This window comes from Xiphophorus maculatus, chromosome 19 (assembly GCF_002775205.1).
Source record: "Xiphophorus maculatus strain JP 163 A chromosome 19, X_maculatus-5.0-male, whole genome shotgun sequence".
Taxonomy (NCBI): domain Eukaryota; kingdom Metazoa; phylum Chordata; class Actinopteri; order Cyprinodontiformes; family Poeciliidae; genus Xiphophorus; species Xiphophorus maculatus.
This window is the reverse complement of record NC_036461.1, coordinates 13,933,375-13,951,609: the sequence shown is the minus strand read 5'-3', so window position 1 is coordinate 13,951,609 and position 18,235 is coordinate 13,933,375. Positions and strand designations below refer to the sequence as shown.

The following is an 18,235-nucleotide window of genomic DNA, read 5'->3' as shown; positions in this document are numbered from 1 at the left end:
AATGAGGGTCAATCCAACTTATCATAGACTAAAGACGTTCTGAGTTTAAAGCTCCTTAAATATTTTCATTTTCTGAAGTTGATATTGGGGATGATTTTATAAAAATGTTTTTGCATAAATAATAGTGTCTGGCAAAAACTGTTGTGTGTTAAAACATTGCAACCTGAAACTTAGTTTTACTGGCTTGCGTTTGACACCTTTGACTTTTATACCCCAAAGTTAATTCAAATGCAACCAATTAACATCAAAAGCTACCGATGTGTGAATGTAAATTTCACAATAAATTCACTGCAAACTTCCAGCGTCTTCATGTAATGCCTCAGCTGTTAACAGACTGTAAGAGAAAGAGAGATGGGTCAGTAGTGAAGTTGTGGAGACGTTTAATGCAGGATCAGGTTTCAAAACCATATCTTAAGCTTTCAACATCTCACAGAACTCTCTGTGAGATGGAAAGAGGATGGTACAACATGCAAATCTAAGACTTGTCCATCCCCTTATACTGACTGTCCCCACATGAAGCATGGTGGTGGCAGGCCAGCAGCATCCTGCTGTTAGATTGTTTTTCTTCTTATTGGGAGTTGATGGGATGATGGAGGGAGGTAAATGCACGCCAGTAGTAGACAAAAGTTGTCTTAGGATTCAATGGCCTTGAATCCTAAGGCCTTGTGGAGGTTCACCTTCCATAAGACCAGTGAACTGAAACTAAAATGAAATAGCATAAATCAAATCATACTAATGTGCTATAGTGTTGCAAATGCTGCCCTCTCATGGAAATTAGTGTAAACTGCAACAGAGAGGTTTTAGAGGCCCTCAGGGTGCAAAGATTAATACATGTATTGTTCAGACTGGTTTATGTGCAGAACCACTGTGATGACGACACGCAGTGAGGATGAACTGCAAATAAATCCGTAGAAAGGTGATTCAAACCATGGCTGCGGCCAAAGAATCAAAATTCTTATAAGGTAAAAATGAACCTTTTACAGGATGACTATGATAAATGAGGACCAGTGAGTCACCATCTGGTTAAGCTAATCAGATGGTGGTTAAGCTAATTATTTTTTAAGGGTGCGCACACTTACCTATTATTGTTTACATTTTTCCCTCAGACAGATTTGCTTGTTTGTTTTTTTATTGAACTTTACAGGATATATATTTTTTAAAAATGTCCAATCATTTATATGAAATTTTATGAATTTTTATGTGGGTGTGTAAACCTTTTACATCCTCTTTCATTGCATTGATGCTCTCCACAGATTAGCTACGCTTCCACCAGTGAGCAGCTCAGTTTAAAATATAGACCAATTATCCTAACAGTGATGTTTCTGGATTTTTAAAACCTAAAAATAAAATGGTGGTTCTTTAAAAATGATGGGAAATTTGCTCTAGTAGATAATGTTTGTGCCACTATAAATGTGGTGTGCTTCCTGTAAATAAATGAGAAATTTTGCTTGCATGAACTCTGATGTGTGATTTCTTCCTCTGCAGAGATCTTACATCAAACAGTCAAGCACTGTAAATCAGCTAATATGGTATTGACAATCTGGTTTTGGAACCAGAGGTCATGAGCAATCAGCCGATGACCTCACTGTGGCTCAAAACATGTTTTATTTAGCTAGACTGAAGGGAAAATGGCTCTTTGGATTGTAAAGGTTGCAAACCCCGATCTATTTTATCTGTATAATCTATATTATAATCTAAATCTAAGGTGCAAAATCCAATTCTAACAAATTCCAAGTTTTAGTTGTGTTAAGAGAGGTTCAGTACCTGCAATGCTTTAACGGTTGTTGTAGAATCTCCAGGATGCTGCAAGGAGCTGGATTGTGTAGCTTTGTGCTGAGAAGGCTTAGATTCATGAAACAGCGATGTAGTGCTTCCAGCTTTGCAAATGAAGAACAGTCAGGGAGTATGACTCCAACATATGTAGCCTATTGAAGGGGGGAGGGGGGTAAATAGTGCAACAGGCCTATGCAGCATCCAAATATAGTTGAGTTTTATTGTTTTTTTTTTAAAGGTATCATATGTTTTCCTGGCACATGGTGCCATTTTATAGCACAATTAACTAACTTTATTACCTTCTGTTGTTATAAAATTGCTGTATATACCAAACATAACCTAAAAGAAATTTGATTTCAAAATTTGATATGTTGAATTTAGCATCTTACTCCTGGAATCCGTGAGAAGCTCCTGCATTTTCCAGTACTCTGCCTCCAGCAAGTCATCATAGCATTACTTCTTATGTTGATAGCAATCGTTGGACTGAGAAGTAATTCCTATGATGGACTCAGCAGACATGCAGTTACACCAGGTGTTTGCAAATTGCTGCTGTCACTAATCTGGTGTAGCTGAGTGTGAAACAGGGAGAGACATGGTTTGTGAGGAGAAAGCTTGGTTTGGGGACTGCTGTGGAAATGGACAGTGCTTTGTGAAAGCAAATGTTTAGGCAAATGCCAGTGGCTGTAAGGGGCAGTCAACAGGGGAGGGGTTGGACCAACTGTTACAACTGTTACAAAATAGTTACAAAACTATGTGTGTCAATAAAGTGACAACTGTATGTCAGTGTAATGGTGGTGGCAACATTCTGCTGTTTGGATGATTTTTTTTACTCCGGCTACTGGGAGTTGATAGTAAGATGGATGGAGGTAAATGCAAAGCAGTCCTGGACAAAATGTGTCTTAGTATGTGATAGGCTTGAGATGGATTAATTTTCCAGAAGAATAAAAATGTTGACCTGTTAAATCAAAAGAGCTACATTGTATGAAGCATGCTGCCCTCTCATGGAGATTAGTGTTAGATGTATCAGAGGAACTCAAGGTAAAGTGCAAAGATGAATACCTTTATTGTTCAGACTGGTTTATGTGGTAAACCTCTGTCACGATGACATGCAGTGAGGATAAACTGCGAATGAATTCTTCTTTGTGAGTGATTCAAATCATCTCTCTGCTTTCGTGCCTGTATCTTATTCTAATTATATCAGTTGAAATCAGTCTGACAATGCAAATAACCCAGAACAGTGGGCAAACCTTATATGAGGAGAATTTTCCAGGAGAAAGCTCACACTGCAGGAGTAGAAAACACAGCCTGCACATCTGATTCAACCATGTTTTTGTTGAAGCTACTTGTAACTTTTATGAGTGTATTTCACTCCAGCTCTGAAAATACTGATTTCAGAGCTGAAATGAAGCATACGTACCTTCATGGGGATGTTATTATTGGAGGTCTTTTTCCTATTCACCAACAAACCAACAGAACAACAGATCCTGGTCCAATATCCTGTAAAATGTAAGTACATACCTGGCAAAGAATCCAATTACATAGCTAGAAATTGTACTGTTTATTTTATGCCTCGTTTTGTAGGTTTGATATCCAAACATTCCTACGTGCCCAAGTGATGATCTACTCTATCCAAGAAATAAACCAACAAACGCCAAGACTGCTGCCCAACCTCACCCTTGGATATGACATTTATGATACTTGTGGAGATGTCAGCCTCGCCATCAGAGCAACTCTGCAGCTGCTGAAGGACCAGTCAGACCCACAGAGGTGTCTCATACCTGCATCCATCAATTCCTCCTTACCTGAACCTGAGACGAAGGTGGTTATTGGAGAGGAATTGTCTGAGGTATCCTTAGCAGTTGCAAGAGTACTTGCTCTACCATCAGTCACACAGGTTTGACTCTCACTATGTTTTATATGTTATGCAACATCCCTTTAAATGTAAATATATCAATTTGATACATACCAGATTATGACACTGAAATTTAATAGAATAAGATTTTGAAAATTCTTGAAATAACTGTTTCCACTTTTAATGTTTCATGTATCTTGTACAGTAAGACTGAAAAATGAGCAAATCTGTCTGAAAGAAAAATATGATTTTAAAAAACTTGCAAATTTTTTTTGCAAAGGTTGCAAAGGTATGCACACCAGTAAGCCAAAATATGATTCCATTTTGACTCCAGGTTTTCTTCTGTTTGAGTCTATCAGCATCCCACATTTGGACCTAGGAATATTATAAAATGCTTTGCAAAAGTTCTCAAAATAGTTCACATTTTGAAAAAAACTTTTTTATTTTAACCCCACAAATTTTCTGAAAGATTTACCTCTGAACTTTGACTTGGTCATTCCAAGACTATAAGTTTGTTCTTGTGAATTCGTTATTTTTTTTTTTAATTTGAATGTCTGCTTGTACTCATTGTGGTACTGAAAAAACAATATCGGTCAGCTTTCTAGTACTCATCTAAAGATTTGGGGGTAAAACTGACTTTTACATGAAGCTGTTCATGATTTCATTCTCTTTATAAAAACAGCTACATGAAATAAAGTCCCCATCGTGTTTCACAGTTTGGAAGATATTTTTTCAGCCTGCCTATTGCCTTCCTGTGTAACTCTGTTCAGTCTGAGTGTTCTCCTCTTGACTCAGATTGTCTCTGGTAGATTTTTTATTGGGCCAATCAGCGAACAGAAGGAGAAGTTGTGAAGGAAGTTGTGAAGGACATTAGTCGGGAATGTGTTCCAGACTACATTGCTACATTGACCAATCCGTGTTGGTCACGCTTCCAGATATTGTACGAAACAAATAGTGTAGAACAAGTAGCTGTTTTTTACCAGCCTTATAGTCTTTTGTTGGTGGGCTTTGTTGTTTTCATGCCAAACTTACCTTTGAGGCTTCAGGTAGCCGAGGGCAGGTTTATTACCCATGAGGACTCAAACAGTGATTCAACAAACAAAAAAAATTTAAGGGTGTTAACACTTACACAACCAGGTTATATTGCTTTTTTGTTCTTTCCATTTTTCCTCAGACAGATTTCCTTGCTTTTTGGTTGATCTGTACAGGATACCTGTCATATTAAAGGGGAAGAAAACGTCAGTCATTTATAGGAAAATGTATGAAATTTTATATGGATGTGTAGACTTTTTATATCTTCTTTCATTGCATTGCTGTTCTCCACAGATTAGCTATGCATCAACCAGTGAGCAGCTCAGTTTAAAATATAAGTTCCCCACCTTCCTACGGACTGTTTCCAGTGACAAACATCAGACGCAAGCCATTTACGAGCTGGTGAAGTATTCTTCATGGCAATCAGTGGCCATTGTGGGAAGCACTGATGAATATGGGAAGTATGGAACTGATAGTCTCCTGAAGCTCTTCACTGGCAATAATATTTGTGTTGACTTTGTGGACATTCTCCCTGATACCTTTGTCAAAAACTGTTCAACAGCAAGAGATCTGCTGAAAAAAATAGAAATTTCTACCGCTGAGGCCATCATCATGTTCACCATAGACACCAATGTTCGTATCATCCTTGAAGCAGTTGTTGAAAAAAATCTCAACAGAACCTGGATAGCAAGTGACACCTGGTCCACTTCTTCTAAAATCTCTGAGATGACAGGAATCGAAAGCATTGGTCCAGTTTTTGGTTTCAATTTTAGACAAAAGGAGGTGCCGGGCTTTCAAGATTACGTCACCTCAATGTTTAATGGAACTACAAACAGCATTTTGAGTTATTATCAAGTTTTCACAAACAGCTCCAAAGATGACATGAAGTGTAACTGCGCGAATAAGACTTCCGACATAAACTGCTTGTACTGCTACATTGATCATGATGAATCCTACAACATCTACCTGGCTGTTCAGGTCATTGCTGAGGGCCTCAGAATCTTACTCAAATGTAACAATCAAAGCTGTGAACGGACCACGTTTACTGCTATTGAGGTATAGTAAACAAGCTTCTGTTTTGAGTCATTCGTTACAAATTACTTTTTATATGTTTGGTTGTGATTATTAGTCGAACAAAGTCTAAAACGTACCTTTTGTTTTTCAGCAAATATCAGTCTTTTTGTTATTTATATCGCCTGTACAGGTAGTTTTGCACATTTGTCCTCAAGACAGTCAAATTACGCAATGTTCTGACATGGAGTATATAAATGTCCCCATATGTATAATCTCTGGCGCCAAGTCCTAACATATTGAATTAATTTTATTCCCATAACTAAACCGTATTATGGTAAATTAATAATGATATTGGACCCATCTATGTGGTCTGTTTTTGTCTGTAAACATATTTAAACTACAATTCCATGACAAGTAATATCGGCCTAAAAATTGTCTCCACAGCTTTTTCATGTAATCAGGAAGATCAACATCACTGTGAATGACACAAATATCTACTTCGATGAAAACGGAGATCCCAGTCTGGGATACGACATATTGTTTTGGAACACATCTGCGTCCAAAGAAGGTGTTGAGAAAATAAAAATCGGAGAATACTGGCCAAATAAAAACATTTCATTTAACAAAGATCTGTCACAATGGAGAACCACTGAAAATGTAAGATGAAGATATATTAATCAGTAAAATACAGAGTGTGTTAATCCTATTGTCTCTTTTACAGGTCTCTGTTTTTAACTGCTTCAAAACATGTAAACCAGGAGAAAAATTGGAATTACATTATGGAAAATGCTGCTATAGATGTGCTAACTGTTCACCTCAAGAGTCTTCTTATGGAAATGGTCAGTGTTATCTTTACTATCTATGTTTTGTTTTTGCCTAAAATACAATTTTCTCCTCTCTTACTTTACTTGCCATCAGTTTGAGCCCATTAGCTCAGAAGCATTTGGTTTCTATTAGGACAATGATCCAAAGCTTACAATCGTTCCCCCTCTTTTTCCCAGTCTCACATGAAAATGCAGCCAATGTCTTTTTTTTGTTTGTTTTTCATATTCTTTCTCTTTGTCTCCTTCTGCAGATACTTTTTGCAGTCTATGTGAAGAGAACGAGTTCTCACCAGCAAACCGCAGGTATACATGTGAGAATAAAACTGAAGAGTTTCTTGAGTGGTCAGACCCCTTCTCCATCATTCTGGTCACGACATCTGCTATTGCAATAATTGCTACTGCAGTCATTGCTATCGTCATTGGCTTCAACTGTGGGACTCCCATTGTTAAGGCAATTGGAGGTTCCCTGTGTTATGTGGAGATGGCCTCCTTGCTCCTCGGCTTTTGCACTACCTTCACCTTTATAGGAAAACCCACACCAAATTCCTGTGTAGGCATTCCTCTGTTCGGTATAAGTTTCTCCCTCTGTATCTCCTGCATTCTGGCCAACTTAATTCAGATCCTGCTAGGTTTTAGCTTTGACCCGAGGGTTTGCTCTAAGATTAAGAAGCTTAATCATCCAGTAGCTGTGGTTGTCATCATCTCTGGTGTGCAGTTGGGTGTATCCTTAGCTTGGCTAATCGTTCTCCCACGTCTTCCTTCAAAGGACCAGAAAGAGTCCACAATATTGTACCAATGTAACATGTGCGAAAAGTCCAAAAAGTTTTTTGCTGCCACAATAGTCTACAACTCTTTCTGGGGCGTTGTGTGTTTTATCTTTGCATTCAAAGGTAGAAAGCTACCAGACATTTACAAAAATGCCTCATTGATCACAGTGAGCATGGTGCTGTTTTTAATCATATGGATTGTTTTCCTCCCAATTTATCTCACTTTGGAAGGAAAGTACAAACCGGCTATAAGCAGTGCAGCCATTTTGATCTCATGCTTCAGCATCCTTGGCTGTCACTTGGCTCCCAAGTGTTACATTATGTTGTTCAGAAAAGAGATTAATAATCAAAATGCTATCAGTGAATATATTAGGAAACATTATGAGAGGAAGGACTTATCCGTGATTTCATGATCATACTTGCTTGTCTTTGTTAAAGATGAGCTGCAAAATAATATAATAGAATCCAGACATGAACTGTATTCAAAGACAAAGTCAAACTTTTCTTCTCATTGTTTGACATTAAATCAGACTAAAAGTTAGGTAAGCTAACTAGAAAACTTTACTAAATATCTAAAGTGAAAGATGGAAAGAGGGTAAACCTAGTACTCTATCGATATGGACTTAAAGGCCATTCAGAGAGTAAAAATCTATCACATCATATTGTAATGCATCATGTTGTTGGGTGTTCTATTGCAGGCAGAATTGGTGCATTTCACAAAATAGATGGAATCAAAAGGAATGAAAGTTATGTGGAAATAGTGAACGAACATCTTAAAGCAGCAGCTAGAAAGTTTAAGATTGTAACACAAATGGATCATTCAAATGGATCTTCCCACTAAATTAGTTACAAATTAGGCCATCTGTTATTACACCTTTCAGTTTACTCTTCTAAACACACTTTATTTTTAGCTATACAAGGATTTGCATGAAATATGTAAAGGGAAAGCCACATATTTTTAAAAAATCTTTTTGCAAAACTGCTGTTATAAATATTATAACTGCCATGATGTTTTCAGTCAATGATACAAAGAGCTATTGCAGCCCAAGGCCAGTGAAATTAATTCTTAATCAGAGCAAATGGTGGCAAAACTAAAACACTGCTTTTCATTAGCAGGACTATTATTATTATTTGTATATTTTAATATTAATTTCTCTTGTACAGGGTTTTGTGATTTTATGTCTGTGAAAAGCATTTTATAAATATAAATATGCTTTTCCTACTTACTAAAAACTTAACTAACTAATCCAAACTGAAGGAGATGGAGAATTCCTTGCATGGCCAAAAAGCAAAAAATACATTTGCACCTTTAAAGTTGTATATATTTTGTTGAGCAAACAAACTCTATAAAACTGGGTTTGTGATTTCATGGCACGCTAACAACATGGGAAAAAATAAAATGCAAAACCCGTGTGCAGAGTAAATGTATTTGTGGAAGCGTGCTTCCTCTTTCTGTAGAATACCGTGTGCAGAAAGCTTGTATTTGGCTATCAAATCGAGCTCACATTATCACTCGAAAAACAAAGCCATAACAATCTCCTCTTGTGGAAAGTATTCCAGTCTGTCATGCCTGAAAGGATTCAGGTCAAAACATGTTTATTTATGCTGGTGTTGGGAATTTCGGGGATCTGTTTCTATTTAAAGGTATTGCAAATGAATTCTGCTGAAAATGACAGTTAAATGCTATATTTACCCAAAATAATATGAAGTTGGACTAATTTCACACTTTCATCTGTATTGTATTCCTTATGCTATCAAATATTTTTGCTATTGGGAATAAGGGCATTGATATACCTGTTTATTCTGTAACATGTCAATAAGGAGGCTTCTTATTTTGTTCAAAAGGATGAATTAAAGCTTTTACATGATGCTGGTTTTGAGTAGGGTGGGTTTTTATTTTATTTTTTCCTTATTCCTTCATCTGCAACAAGATCATTATCTGGTGACTCTCCAAAATACACCATTTACTGCATGTCCAATTTTCTCAAAGATTAAAGCACCAGCAGGAGGATGCTAGAGTTAAAAATTACTTTGAAAGTAATATAGACAGCAAAAGAATGTTCTTTCCTAAACAATTTATTGATAAATTGTTTTAATCTTAAATATAGAAAAATATTTGAAAAGAATTTTAAATGTGTAAATTGTTAGATAACATTTACATTAGCCTATTAATACTTAAACTACACCTAATTATATAAAACAGTGTCTTTAATTCTCTTGATTGCCCTCACACATTACATTAAGATAATCTCAAGACTGACAAAATAAAACGTCACAAATTGTGAACTCCACCTTATGGTCATCATTGCACATTGCACCACTGCTAGAAGGGTTTTAAAAAACTGAAATAATTAACTTATCAGTGGTAGTATTATGCAAATATTGAGGTGTAAATATAATTTTCTTTGCAATTATTGTTTTATCCTAGAAAAAAAAGTCCCTACAGTTCATTAGTCGTATTACTGCCTCGTACCTTTTATCATTTGACTCCATTTAGTCTTAAAAAAATTCAAAATGTGAGCACTAGATGGCACCAGAGTTGGTGATTCTGTAAAAATAAATGTTGACATGTGCACTCTTAAAAAGAAAAGTCAAGATTTGGTTCTGCACCTAATATTTATTAAAAAAATACAAAACTTCAAAAAGTTTCCATAGGAAAGCGATATGAATGTGCTATCCCATCTCTTTCATATCCAGTTTACATGCATGGGCAAACTTTGAGTCTTGTTAATATCATGAACATACATATTAATATTATCGAAGAGTTACCACAACATAAAGAAAAAAAAATAGAGGAGAGGGTGTTGTTTGCTGTTTGAGTCCCTGTGTTTAAGTGTTAATCTTCAAGATTTTATTCTACTTTGAGAATCCATTTTTGAATACTACTAACACAAAATTTGTATAAACACTTTCTGAAAAACTTGAGTTGTTAGATCTAAGTTACAGTTACAAACATTGAAATAAAAACACAAGATGCTTAAGATCTTGAAGACCAACACTTGCAAAGTTCTGTTAAGAAGTAGAGCTCATGGAAAAGATAATTATAGCAGCCATCTGAGGATCTTTATCCCACCTCGGACCATTGCTTTGTGGACATCAGATGTGACTAGTTGCTAGCGGTGAAATACCCTGACCTAATAACATGGTGCAGGTCAGTAAGCATAAATAAGGTCGGGAATTTTGTTATTGTTCCCAAAAACCAACAACCACCTCCATCTCCAAATACTTTCATAGCTGAGTCCTTCTGACATGTGATGTCAGTTCTTCAATTTAAATCTTTGTTTTTTTTACTTTTTTCCCAGTTCTAAAAATAGGCACATAATTAAGTACCTCATACAAATACTAGAGGTCAGCAGCAAATTATATTAATACAGAGCTGCTTGTTACACTTTATCCAATACCCACAGAGATGGTCCAAGGTGTGATTCAGCCTCAGTCAAAGGTTGACTCCCAGCTTCTGTACAGAACACTGAAATATGTGCAACAACATCCCCACTTCTCTCCTGTCAAGTAACTGGCCTCAAAATTTAGCTTGAGAACTATCTGCTTAGTTTAATAAAAAATAATAATAAAACAATAAAATTTAAAAAAGAATAAATCTAAAGAAAACAGATTCTTTCTGTAGCTGGTTTAAACCACATGGGCATGGCAAGGCTTAGTGGACATGTCCAAGCTGCTCTCTCGGCCACAGCATGCTGGAAGGTCGAACAAGGAGGACTCCTCTACCGGAGCTGGAAGGCCCTGGGAGCAGACTTGCTGCACATATTGCCTAAAGGTGAAATGGGCACAAGTTATAATTTTAAAAAAGGAACTTTAAAAACTGTAGAATTTCCTCATGAGTTAATTTCTAAGACAAAAACTCACCAGGCAGGACGGGACATGACGTAGTAAATGTCTGGTCTTTGGAAGCCATTAAAGGTGGAGGAAGCAGCTACAGTGTAGGCACCCATGTTCTCAAAAACAAGCCAGTCCCCCACCTGGAGGTCAGGCAGGGTACACAGTTCCACGATCCGATCTAGACCATCACATGTAGGGCCCCATATGCTGCAGGGGTACACCGCCTCATCTGGTTTTGGTTTCTATAAGAAACAATCGGAAGAAAGTTTATAAAGATCTGGTCAGCATTTTTTTTTTTACCCTTTGATCCCACCGCAGTGATAAGCTTTGAATCTGACTGACCTTATGCAATGTCGGCAAACAGTGAGCGTGGTCATAGAGGATGCAGTTGAAGGAGCCATACACCCCATCGTTGACGTAGTACATCAGAGTTCTGTCACTGGTCCCTTCATCTTCCTCTGCAGGAAAAAGGTAAGCAATTAGTTTCATTGTCATAATTAACTGAGATAAATAATATCTCAGTTGTCTGTTCAACCAAAGCCCTTACCATCTGAAGATGATTCGTCATCCATGATGACCTTCTTAGCAATGATATTCACCACTAATGTGTAAGCAGATGCCACGTAGAAGCGTCCCGGCTCAGCGATGACCCTGACCCCGGAGTCGACAGGAAAGTACTTGTCGAGGGCCGTGTTGATTACTACTGTAATCTATAAATGGAAATGAGTCCACACGTAAGTCAAGTAAAATTTTACTTAAAACACAGAAGACTGGTTAAACAAAAACATTTCAATCTACCTCTTCAAACTTCAGTTCAGTGTCATCCGAACCAGGAAAACCTCCTCCAATGTCCAGGAGATCCATGTTGAAGCCAAGCTCTTCCTGCATGTCCAGACATTAAGTTCAGGCTTCTTTGCAGAGCAGAAAACATTAATTACAGCTGAATACGCTCTTTACTAGCAACTCACCCCCATATCAAAGACACAGCGAGCATCTGCAATGGCTTTGGTGTAGGTCTCTGCATCAGTGCAGCCGCTGCCAACATGAAAACTGACACCGATCACATCCAGCCCCAGTTCCTTTGCCCGCTCCAGGAGACCGCGACAAGCTTTGAGGGGAGCACCAAACTTCACACTGAGGCGACACACAGCCTTCGAGTCATCTGTGGCGATGCGCAACACCAACCTGAACGGAGAACAGAAACGGCTTTAACAAAGGCCAACAATCAAAGACAATTGTTGAGTTTAAAAAGCAAAACTCTTACTTGGCATTGTCGTGACAACGGGCCACTTTCATGAGCTCCACTTCACTATCGAAGGTCATCATTTGGACTCCGTGTGCAGATGCGTACTTTATTTGTGAGACCTGCTTGCAGGGGTTGGCATAGATTATTCTGCTTGGATCCACTCCCAGGGACTGAACAAGCTGGATCTCCGTCTGTGGGAGGACAATACCAACAGTCAGCAAAAAACGCAGGAGGCACCAATGCACTTTCAGCAAATAAATAAATTGTGCTAACAGCATTGATGGAAAGCTCCCAAAGTCTACCTTGCTTGCACAGTCGAAGCCAGTTCCCAACGATGCCAGCGTCATAACTACAGCCTGGCTGTCGTTGCACTTGACGGCGTAGAAAGGAGTGATGCGAGGCAGAGCTCTTGCCCAACGGAGATGTTTTCGTAAAACATCTCCTAAGTCACAGACATAGAATGCATCCCTATCATCCTGAAATAGAAAAACAAAAATAATGTTATAGATTACTTTTAACACATATGAATAGTGAATTAGACCAGCTTCTAACAGGCAAAAACAATTCTAAAAGAGAATCACTTGGACAAAGTTATCCGGTTTAATCAAGGGTGTAGATTTTCAGAGTATATCCTGCTGACAAAGCAAATCAGACCATCTGCCCATTACATAAACCCCACCGGATACTTACTGTCAAGGATGACTCATTGATTTTCTGCTCAACAATGTCCCGAGCAGAGAAGCCCTCTTCAAGAAAGGAAAATTCAAATTTGTTGGGTGTGGTGGTGTTCATCTCGATCAGTACTTTCAATTTGTCACACGTAAACTGAAAGAAAAAAAGAAAAAGAATACTTAGAAGACAGCATCTTTTCCTCTTATTGATTACTCAACTTTATTAGACTCTGGGGATATGACATGTATAATCACTGTGAAAAATGTAAGAAATTCCAAAAGCACTTGGGTAAAACATGACACTTACTTGGATATGAAAGAGTTGGAATATGGAGCTGCTGTTATTCAGGTGCAGAGAAGCCAAGGCGGTTCACCAGTGAAGTTAAACCCCTTAAGATACAACTCAAGGCCTGGGCCTGTTGAGCAGCTGGAGTGTGCCTTCCTAGAGTGAAGATTCTGAAAGGAGGAACTTTTATTTAGTATTCTAGAGAATCTAAAGTACAAACAATACATGTGTACTCATACAGCAGCGTGAATGAATAACTTTGTTACTCAGTCTTAAACTGGCGCCCTGGTCGATACATTCACGTGGCTTTCTGATTGTATAACTTATGATTAACTTGACGCTAGGGTTGAAAAAAAAATCGTTGAAAGACGAGATCCTTTTAAGTCACACCCAGTCTAACGCTTTAGCCAATCAGAGATGAAGAACCTTCTTCCATTTCGAACGATGGAGTAAAAACTAACCAATCAGCAATGAATGACGTTCATATGCCGGTTCCGTTGGAGCGCCTAACGCCATGAGGCAACGTTGGGTTTTCAATTTATTACGAAACTCATTCATCAAAAGATTTTTTTTTTTAAAAAACGTTAATCATTAAAGTTAATCACAAAATAGAAAAGACAAAAACATCCCGTTTGTCACAACACCAAAACCAGCTACAGAGAATAAGTCTTTCATGGCTTCGCCGTAAGGGTAACAAAGAAAACGGCTTGCTAGCTTAACAGACTGTCACAGCGGCCACGTCGTAGCTTTTAAGAGCAACGCAACACTAAACTTAACCGACCAATTAATTACAGAGACTCACCGAATGGCAAAGTCTTACCTTAAAAAGCATTTACAAAGAGTTTGTCCATTAGACCAGAGAGCTGGGGTTTAAAATAAAGCAGGTCCCTTCTTGTGAAGCGCACTGCTTGAGGTGTAGCCTGACTGTGCAGCGTAGAGTGAGCGCTGGAGTATTTATAGAGCGGCCGTTTCCAGGGCAACGCAGCCAGCTGAAACCGGCCTCCCATCCACGTAGGAACCGGTTTAGGCTTGTCAACTCATCCACATGGTGGATAGAGGAACCTCCGCTGAAGGGACCACACACCAGGTTTATGGAGGTGCAGCTGACCCCTCAAACCAAATTTATTTATTCGAGGAGACTAATTTTGTCTCTACACTGAGATTAAGACATAACAGAAAAAAACTCCGAAGTTAGCCACTGGTAAAATAAAATACACAATTCTCTATACGAACTTTGTTGCTACTACTACTGCAATAACGCATTTCATTCACATCTTTTAGTTTATTACCATTCAAGAAATGTCTCTGATAACTACTCTGGTATGCTTAGACAAACTGGTTTGTCATTTTCAAGATAGCTTTTTCTTTATGAAGAAGTTGACAAATTGTAGTAAGAGTGCCAATGGTTTTACTCAGACTTCCTTTTGTATTACTTAAAAAAGGTTTAACATCAACTACTTATATGGAACTTATAAGGAACTGAATGCTTGAAAAGCATTCATTTTTGAAAGAAAATTAAGGTTGTTTCTTTCTGCTGAAAGAAACTATTGTTATATTTCTGTAATAAACAATAGTTATTTTTGGCTTGGTTAGGATTTATAATCTTCCATGTGTCAAAGTGTCAAATAGCCCCAATAAGAACCATAATAACTTGATATATGGTACATTCATCTTAAAAGAATACAATGAAACGATATGTAGGGTTGGGTCATTTTGTATCTCTGCTATTAATAAAATAGGCTATCAAAAATCTACAAAAACAGTGGTTTGTGTACAAGTGATTTGTTTCTCTAACAAAGTGGAGATAAAAAAGGGACAAACTGGGAGGAATGGTGGTGGATGATCATAAAGATAACTTCTTGCAAAGTAGCAAGAAATTATGAAGAAATAAGGTGTGTCTCTGGTCCTTTGCACAAACTGACAATGTGCAAACCTGTCAGTTAGTGCAACGGCTGTCAGCAGATCGTGTAAGACAACTAATAAATATCGGTAAATAATTTAAATCACCAAGTGCTTAAATAGGAAAACATTATGGCAACATGGATTAGGTGTGTTCACACTGTTGGGTTCTTGGATATTATTTTTTTATAGGCAATCGATGTTTAAATAAGTCCTCAGTAAGACTTATTTAAACATATAAAGTTAGATTTAACTTTTAACAAGTTAAACCTAACTTTTTAAAAAACAAAAATTACAGGAGGTCAATAGAATATAACCTGTCAGTGTGAATGACAGCTTTCTGTTTACAAACCTGCATTACGTTTGTGTCGCTAACAGAGAAGCTCAATCATACTTGGCTCAATCATTGCAACCAAATCATTGGTTGCAATGATTTGTCAGTTCTGAGTGACAGAAAAGTCTCAATGATGTCACCTGGCTCGACTGAGGTCTGTTTGGTCTCAATGTGAGCTTGTGGTCTGCATGATGAGATTAAAGAAGGTTTAAAGGACAACTGACATGGCAGAGTCACACTGAATCACAGCAATCCTACGAAGTCACGTGTGTCTACTACTGTGTTACATCAACCACTTATTTGGATCCCTAAAATACAAGCTGATTTAGTTTTCCATAGCAAGTTTTATACACTTGCAGCTATTTTTTCTTGATGCTTCTCCTCATTTTACTCTGCAGACTCCAAAAAATTCAAACTACATTTTGCATTTAAAAACATTTTTTAAGTCGTCAGTAATTATATATGTATATATATAGAGAGATATAATAACTGTTTCATATGTTTATATACGTATGTTTATTGTTTTTCTTTTTTTTTGATGTGGCACATTTTATGACTCAATAACTTGGTTTGTACCAAGGTTGCTTTCATGACTCTTCTTCTAAGTGCTATAATTTTCAAACCAGGCAGACATTTCACCCTGACAGCACACTCTGATCAGCACGAAGATCGTTTTCATAGCCATTTGGGTTACATGCAGACATTACCAAATGGAGAAAAATTAAGGTTTTTGGTTATTGTGACCCAACACATATGGAAATGCTGCACAGGGATCAGATCGGAGGAAGTTTTGGGGCTTCTCACAGACCACATATCTGTGGCCCTGATGGTTTTTCCAGGTCTTCAAACCACAATCTAGATTGTCCTCAGCACACTTCAGGGTTTCCATTCTGCAGGGTCTTTAAGTGAAGTCATTTTTACCAGGAGATGTAATTCTTTAAAACTAAGAAACTGTCTGTTTCTGTGCTGGTAAAAGTTTAAATGAGGTTGACAGGGAAATTTTAACACTGACATAATCTGCAGTTATTTTTATGCAAAGCACAAACCCTTGAAGCACTGACTTCTTATGTAAAGCATCCAGGAACTAAGCAAATACTTGAGGGCTAATTAATTTTCTACAGATATTAACTTATTTAAAATCACAAGAACAGGAAACACTAAAACAAATGTCACGGTGAACTGTTCCACATCATTCCAGTCTTTTATTTTCTTTCTTGCCTTTATGCAGCTAATATGCTATCCTGTCCTTCACCCCTCTCCTTCTCTTCCTCTTGTAATGTCTAGCTCCGTCTCTGTGTACAGTGTCTGTTATCGTAACTGTGGACTATTGTGGCCCAGCGCCCACAGTCGCAAGGTCCCACCATCAGACAAGGATGATGATTGTTGGTGGGTGCCCACAAGATACAGTACAAGATTTGAGGCCTTGACTGCGGTGCTGAATGTCACTGTTATTTTCCTCAACAGCCTTTAGAATACCCAAGGTCTTTTCCGAACCAGTAACTGTCTTCAGTGACTCAAAGAATAGAATAAAGGTAGTGTATAGGAGGGATTGGTGAGGGAGAGGTGAAGGAGGATGAAAAGGGCAGAGAGAAGTGGTTGGTCCACGTGCACTTTTATCAAGAGGGAAAGATATTTGTGAAATGCAGAACAAATGCACTGGCACAAGTTTTCAGCAATGTGAGTGACACTCACAGATGTGGTAACAACAGAGAGAAAGAGTTGATGAAAAATACTAATAAAGATAAGTTAAAGAGGTAGTGGATTTTTAATATAAGGTAGCACATGTGTCAAGCTCAAGAGTTGGGGGGCCAAATCCGTCCCACTATTGCTTTTTATGTGGCCCTCTTTAGACTCTACATACAAAGAGCTTTCAAAAAGCAATTAAATATATTATCAAATTACATCATCATGAAGAGGTGTTTAATACTCACAATTATTTATGTCTATTTTTAACAGTTTGTAAGTGGGTTTAATCAATGCATTCTGGAGCAACCGGCACTTTGAGGATATTCATGAGCTTGATATTGCCTAAAATAAAAATGAGTTTCTCTTTACTGTATCTAACCTACCTTAGATACAGTGCTGGGGAATACATATTCTTACAATGTTTTTTTTCTTTTTTTGTTAAACCTACAACTTAGATCATCTCACACATTTTAAAATTAGATAAAATGATGTTGAAGCGTTAGGGTTAGAAGAGCTCAATAGTTTTAATCAAAGTGGATAAGCAGGAGGTTAGTGGGACACAGGACAATGTTGGGGGGTAGCGATCTACATGTAAAGTGAGAGACTGAATGGTGGTGAAGTAGAGTTAAAATTATCCTCTAATGGTCTTCCAGCTGCAGTCATCTCACATTAACAACCTGGTTTCTATTGGTAACTCTGCTGCATCAAGCTGCTGCCAGCACCTGATTCATCCATTCATTTAAGCTAATTCACTCTGTGAAACCAATAGGTAGGTGTCAGGTCAGAGATTGGGAATCACAGGTGTTAGGAAGTAAGCAAGCAAAATCCATGAGGGCTTGACCTCCATTAGATTAACATTTCTGGCTGACCCAGACAGAGGCTGACGATGGTGTCTCAACACTTGGCGTATCAAGCGAACAGATGGTGCAGGGGATCAACAGTCTGGTAGGATGTAGGTAAAACCTCTATTACCTATCACTCTGACCAGTTAGACATGTGGCTTCAAACTGTGAA

General features: G+C 37.8%; 2 protein-coding genes across 3 annotated transcripts; one reads left to right on the top strand and one right to left on the bottom strand.

The window, feature by feature from the left end:
- Positions 1 to 3,025: 3,025 nt before the first annotated feature.
- Positions 3,026 to 9,053, top strand: LOC102232187 (G-protein coupled receptor family C group 6 member A-like). 2 transcript variants are annotated; one of them, XM_023352476.1, is made up of 6 exons: positions 3,026 to 3,279; positions 3,355 to 3,667; positions 4,952 to 5,713; positions 6,116 to 6,328; positions 6,393 to 6,510; positions 6,747 to 9,053. In XM_023352476.1, exons 1-6 carry the CDS (start codon positions 3,026 to 3,028, stop codon positions 7,673 to 7,675), a joined length of 2,589 nt encoding a protein of 862 aa, XP_023208244.1. In that variant the 3' UTR covers positions 7,676 to 9,053. The 2 variants fall into 2 exon arrangements, with proteins under 2 accessions (XP_023208244.1, XP_023208247.1); XM_023352479.1 differs by lacking the exon at positions 6,747 to 9,053 and having other exon boundaries at positions 3,073 to 3,279; positions 6,116 to 6,239; positions 6,393 to 6,464.
- An 806-nt stretch (positions 9,054 to 9,859) lies between these two features.
- Positions 9,860 to 14,225, bottom strand: odc1 (ornithine decarboxylase 1). Its single transcript, XM_005799115.3, has 11 exons — positions 14,123 to 14,225; positions 13,324 to 13,472; positions 13,036 to 13,170; positions 12,648 to 12,821; positions 12,364 to 12,536; positions 12,068 to 12,284; positions 11,898 to 11,981; positions 11,647 to 11,809; positions 11,442 to 11,557; positions 11,127 to 11,341; positions 9,860 to 11,031 (listed from the first exon to the last, which is right to left on the bottom strand). Exons 3-11 carry the CDS (start codon positions 13,135 to 13,137, stop codon positions 10,893 to 10,895), a joined length of 1,383 nt encoding a protein of 460 aa, XP_005799172.1. The 5' UTR covers positions 13,138 to 13,170; positions 13,324 to 13,472; positions 14,123 to 14,225; the 3' UTR covers positions 9,860 to 10,892.
- Between the last annotated feature and the right edge of the window lie 4,010 nt (positions 14,226 to 18,235).

What these genes read in the sequence shown, in the direction of transcription:
- LOC102232187 (XM_023352476.1), top strand. Translation starts at nt 3,026, where the DNA reads ATGAGGAGAATTTTCCAGGAGAAAGCTCACACTGCAGGAGTAGAAAAC. An exon ending in CCACGTTTACTGCTATTGAG is followed by an intron (nt 5,714 to 6,115) that starts GTATAGTAAACA and finishes TTGTCTCCACAG; the next exon opens with CTTTTTCATGTAATCAGGAA. An exon ending in AATGGAGAACCACTGAAAAT is followed by an intron (nt 6,329 to 6,392) that starts GTAAGATGAAGA and finishes TCTCTTTTACAG; the next exon opens with GTCTCTGTTTTTAACTGCTT.
- odc1 (XM_005799115.3), bottom strand. Translation starts at nt 13,137, where the DNA reads ATGAACACCACCACACCCAACAAATTTGAATTTTCCTTTCTTGAAGAG. An exon ending in GCTGTGTCTTTGATATGGGG is followed by an intron (nt 11,982 to 12,067) that starts GTGAGTTGCTAG and finishes CTGGACATGCAG; the next exon opens with GAAGAGCTTGGCTTCAACAT. An exon ending in CTGAACTGAAGTTTGAAGAG is followed by an intron (nt 11,810 to 11,897) that starts GTAGATTGAAAT and finishes TTCCATTTATAG; the next exon opens with ATTACAGTAGTAATCAACAC.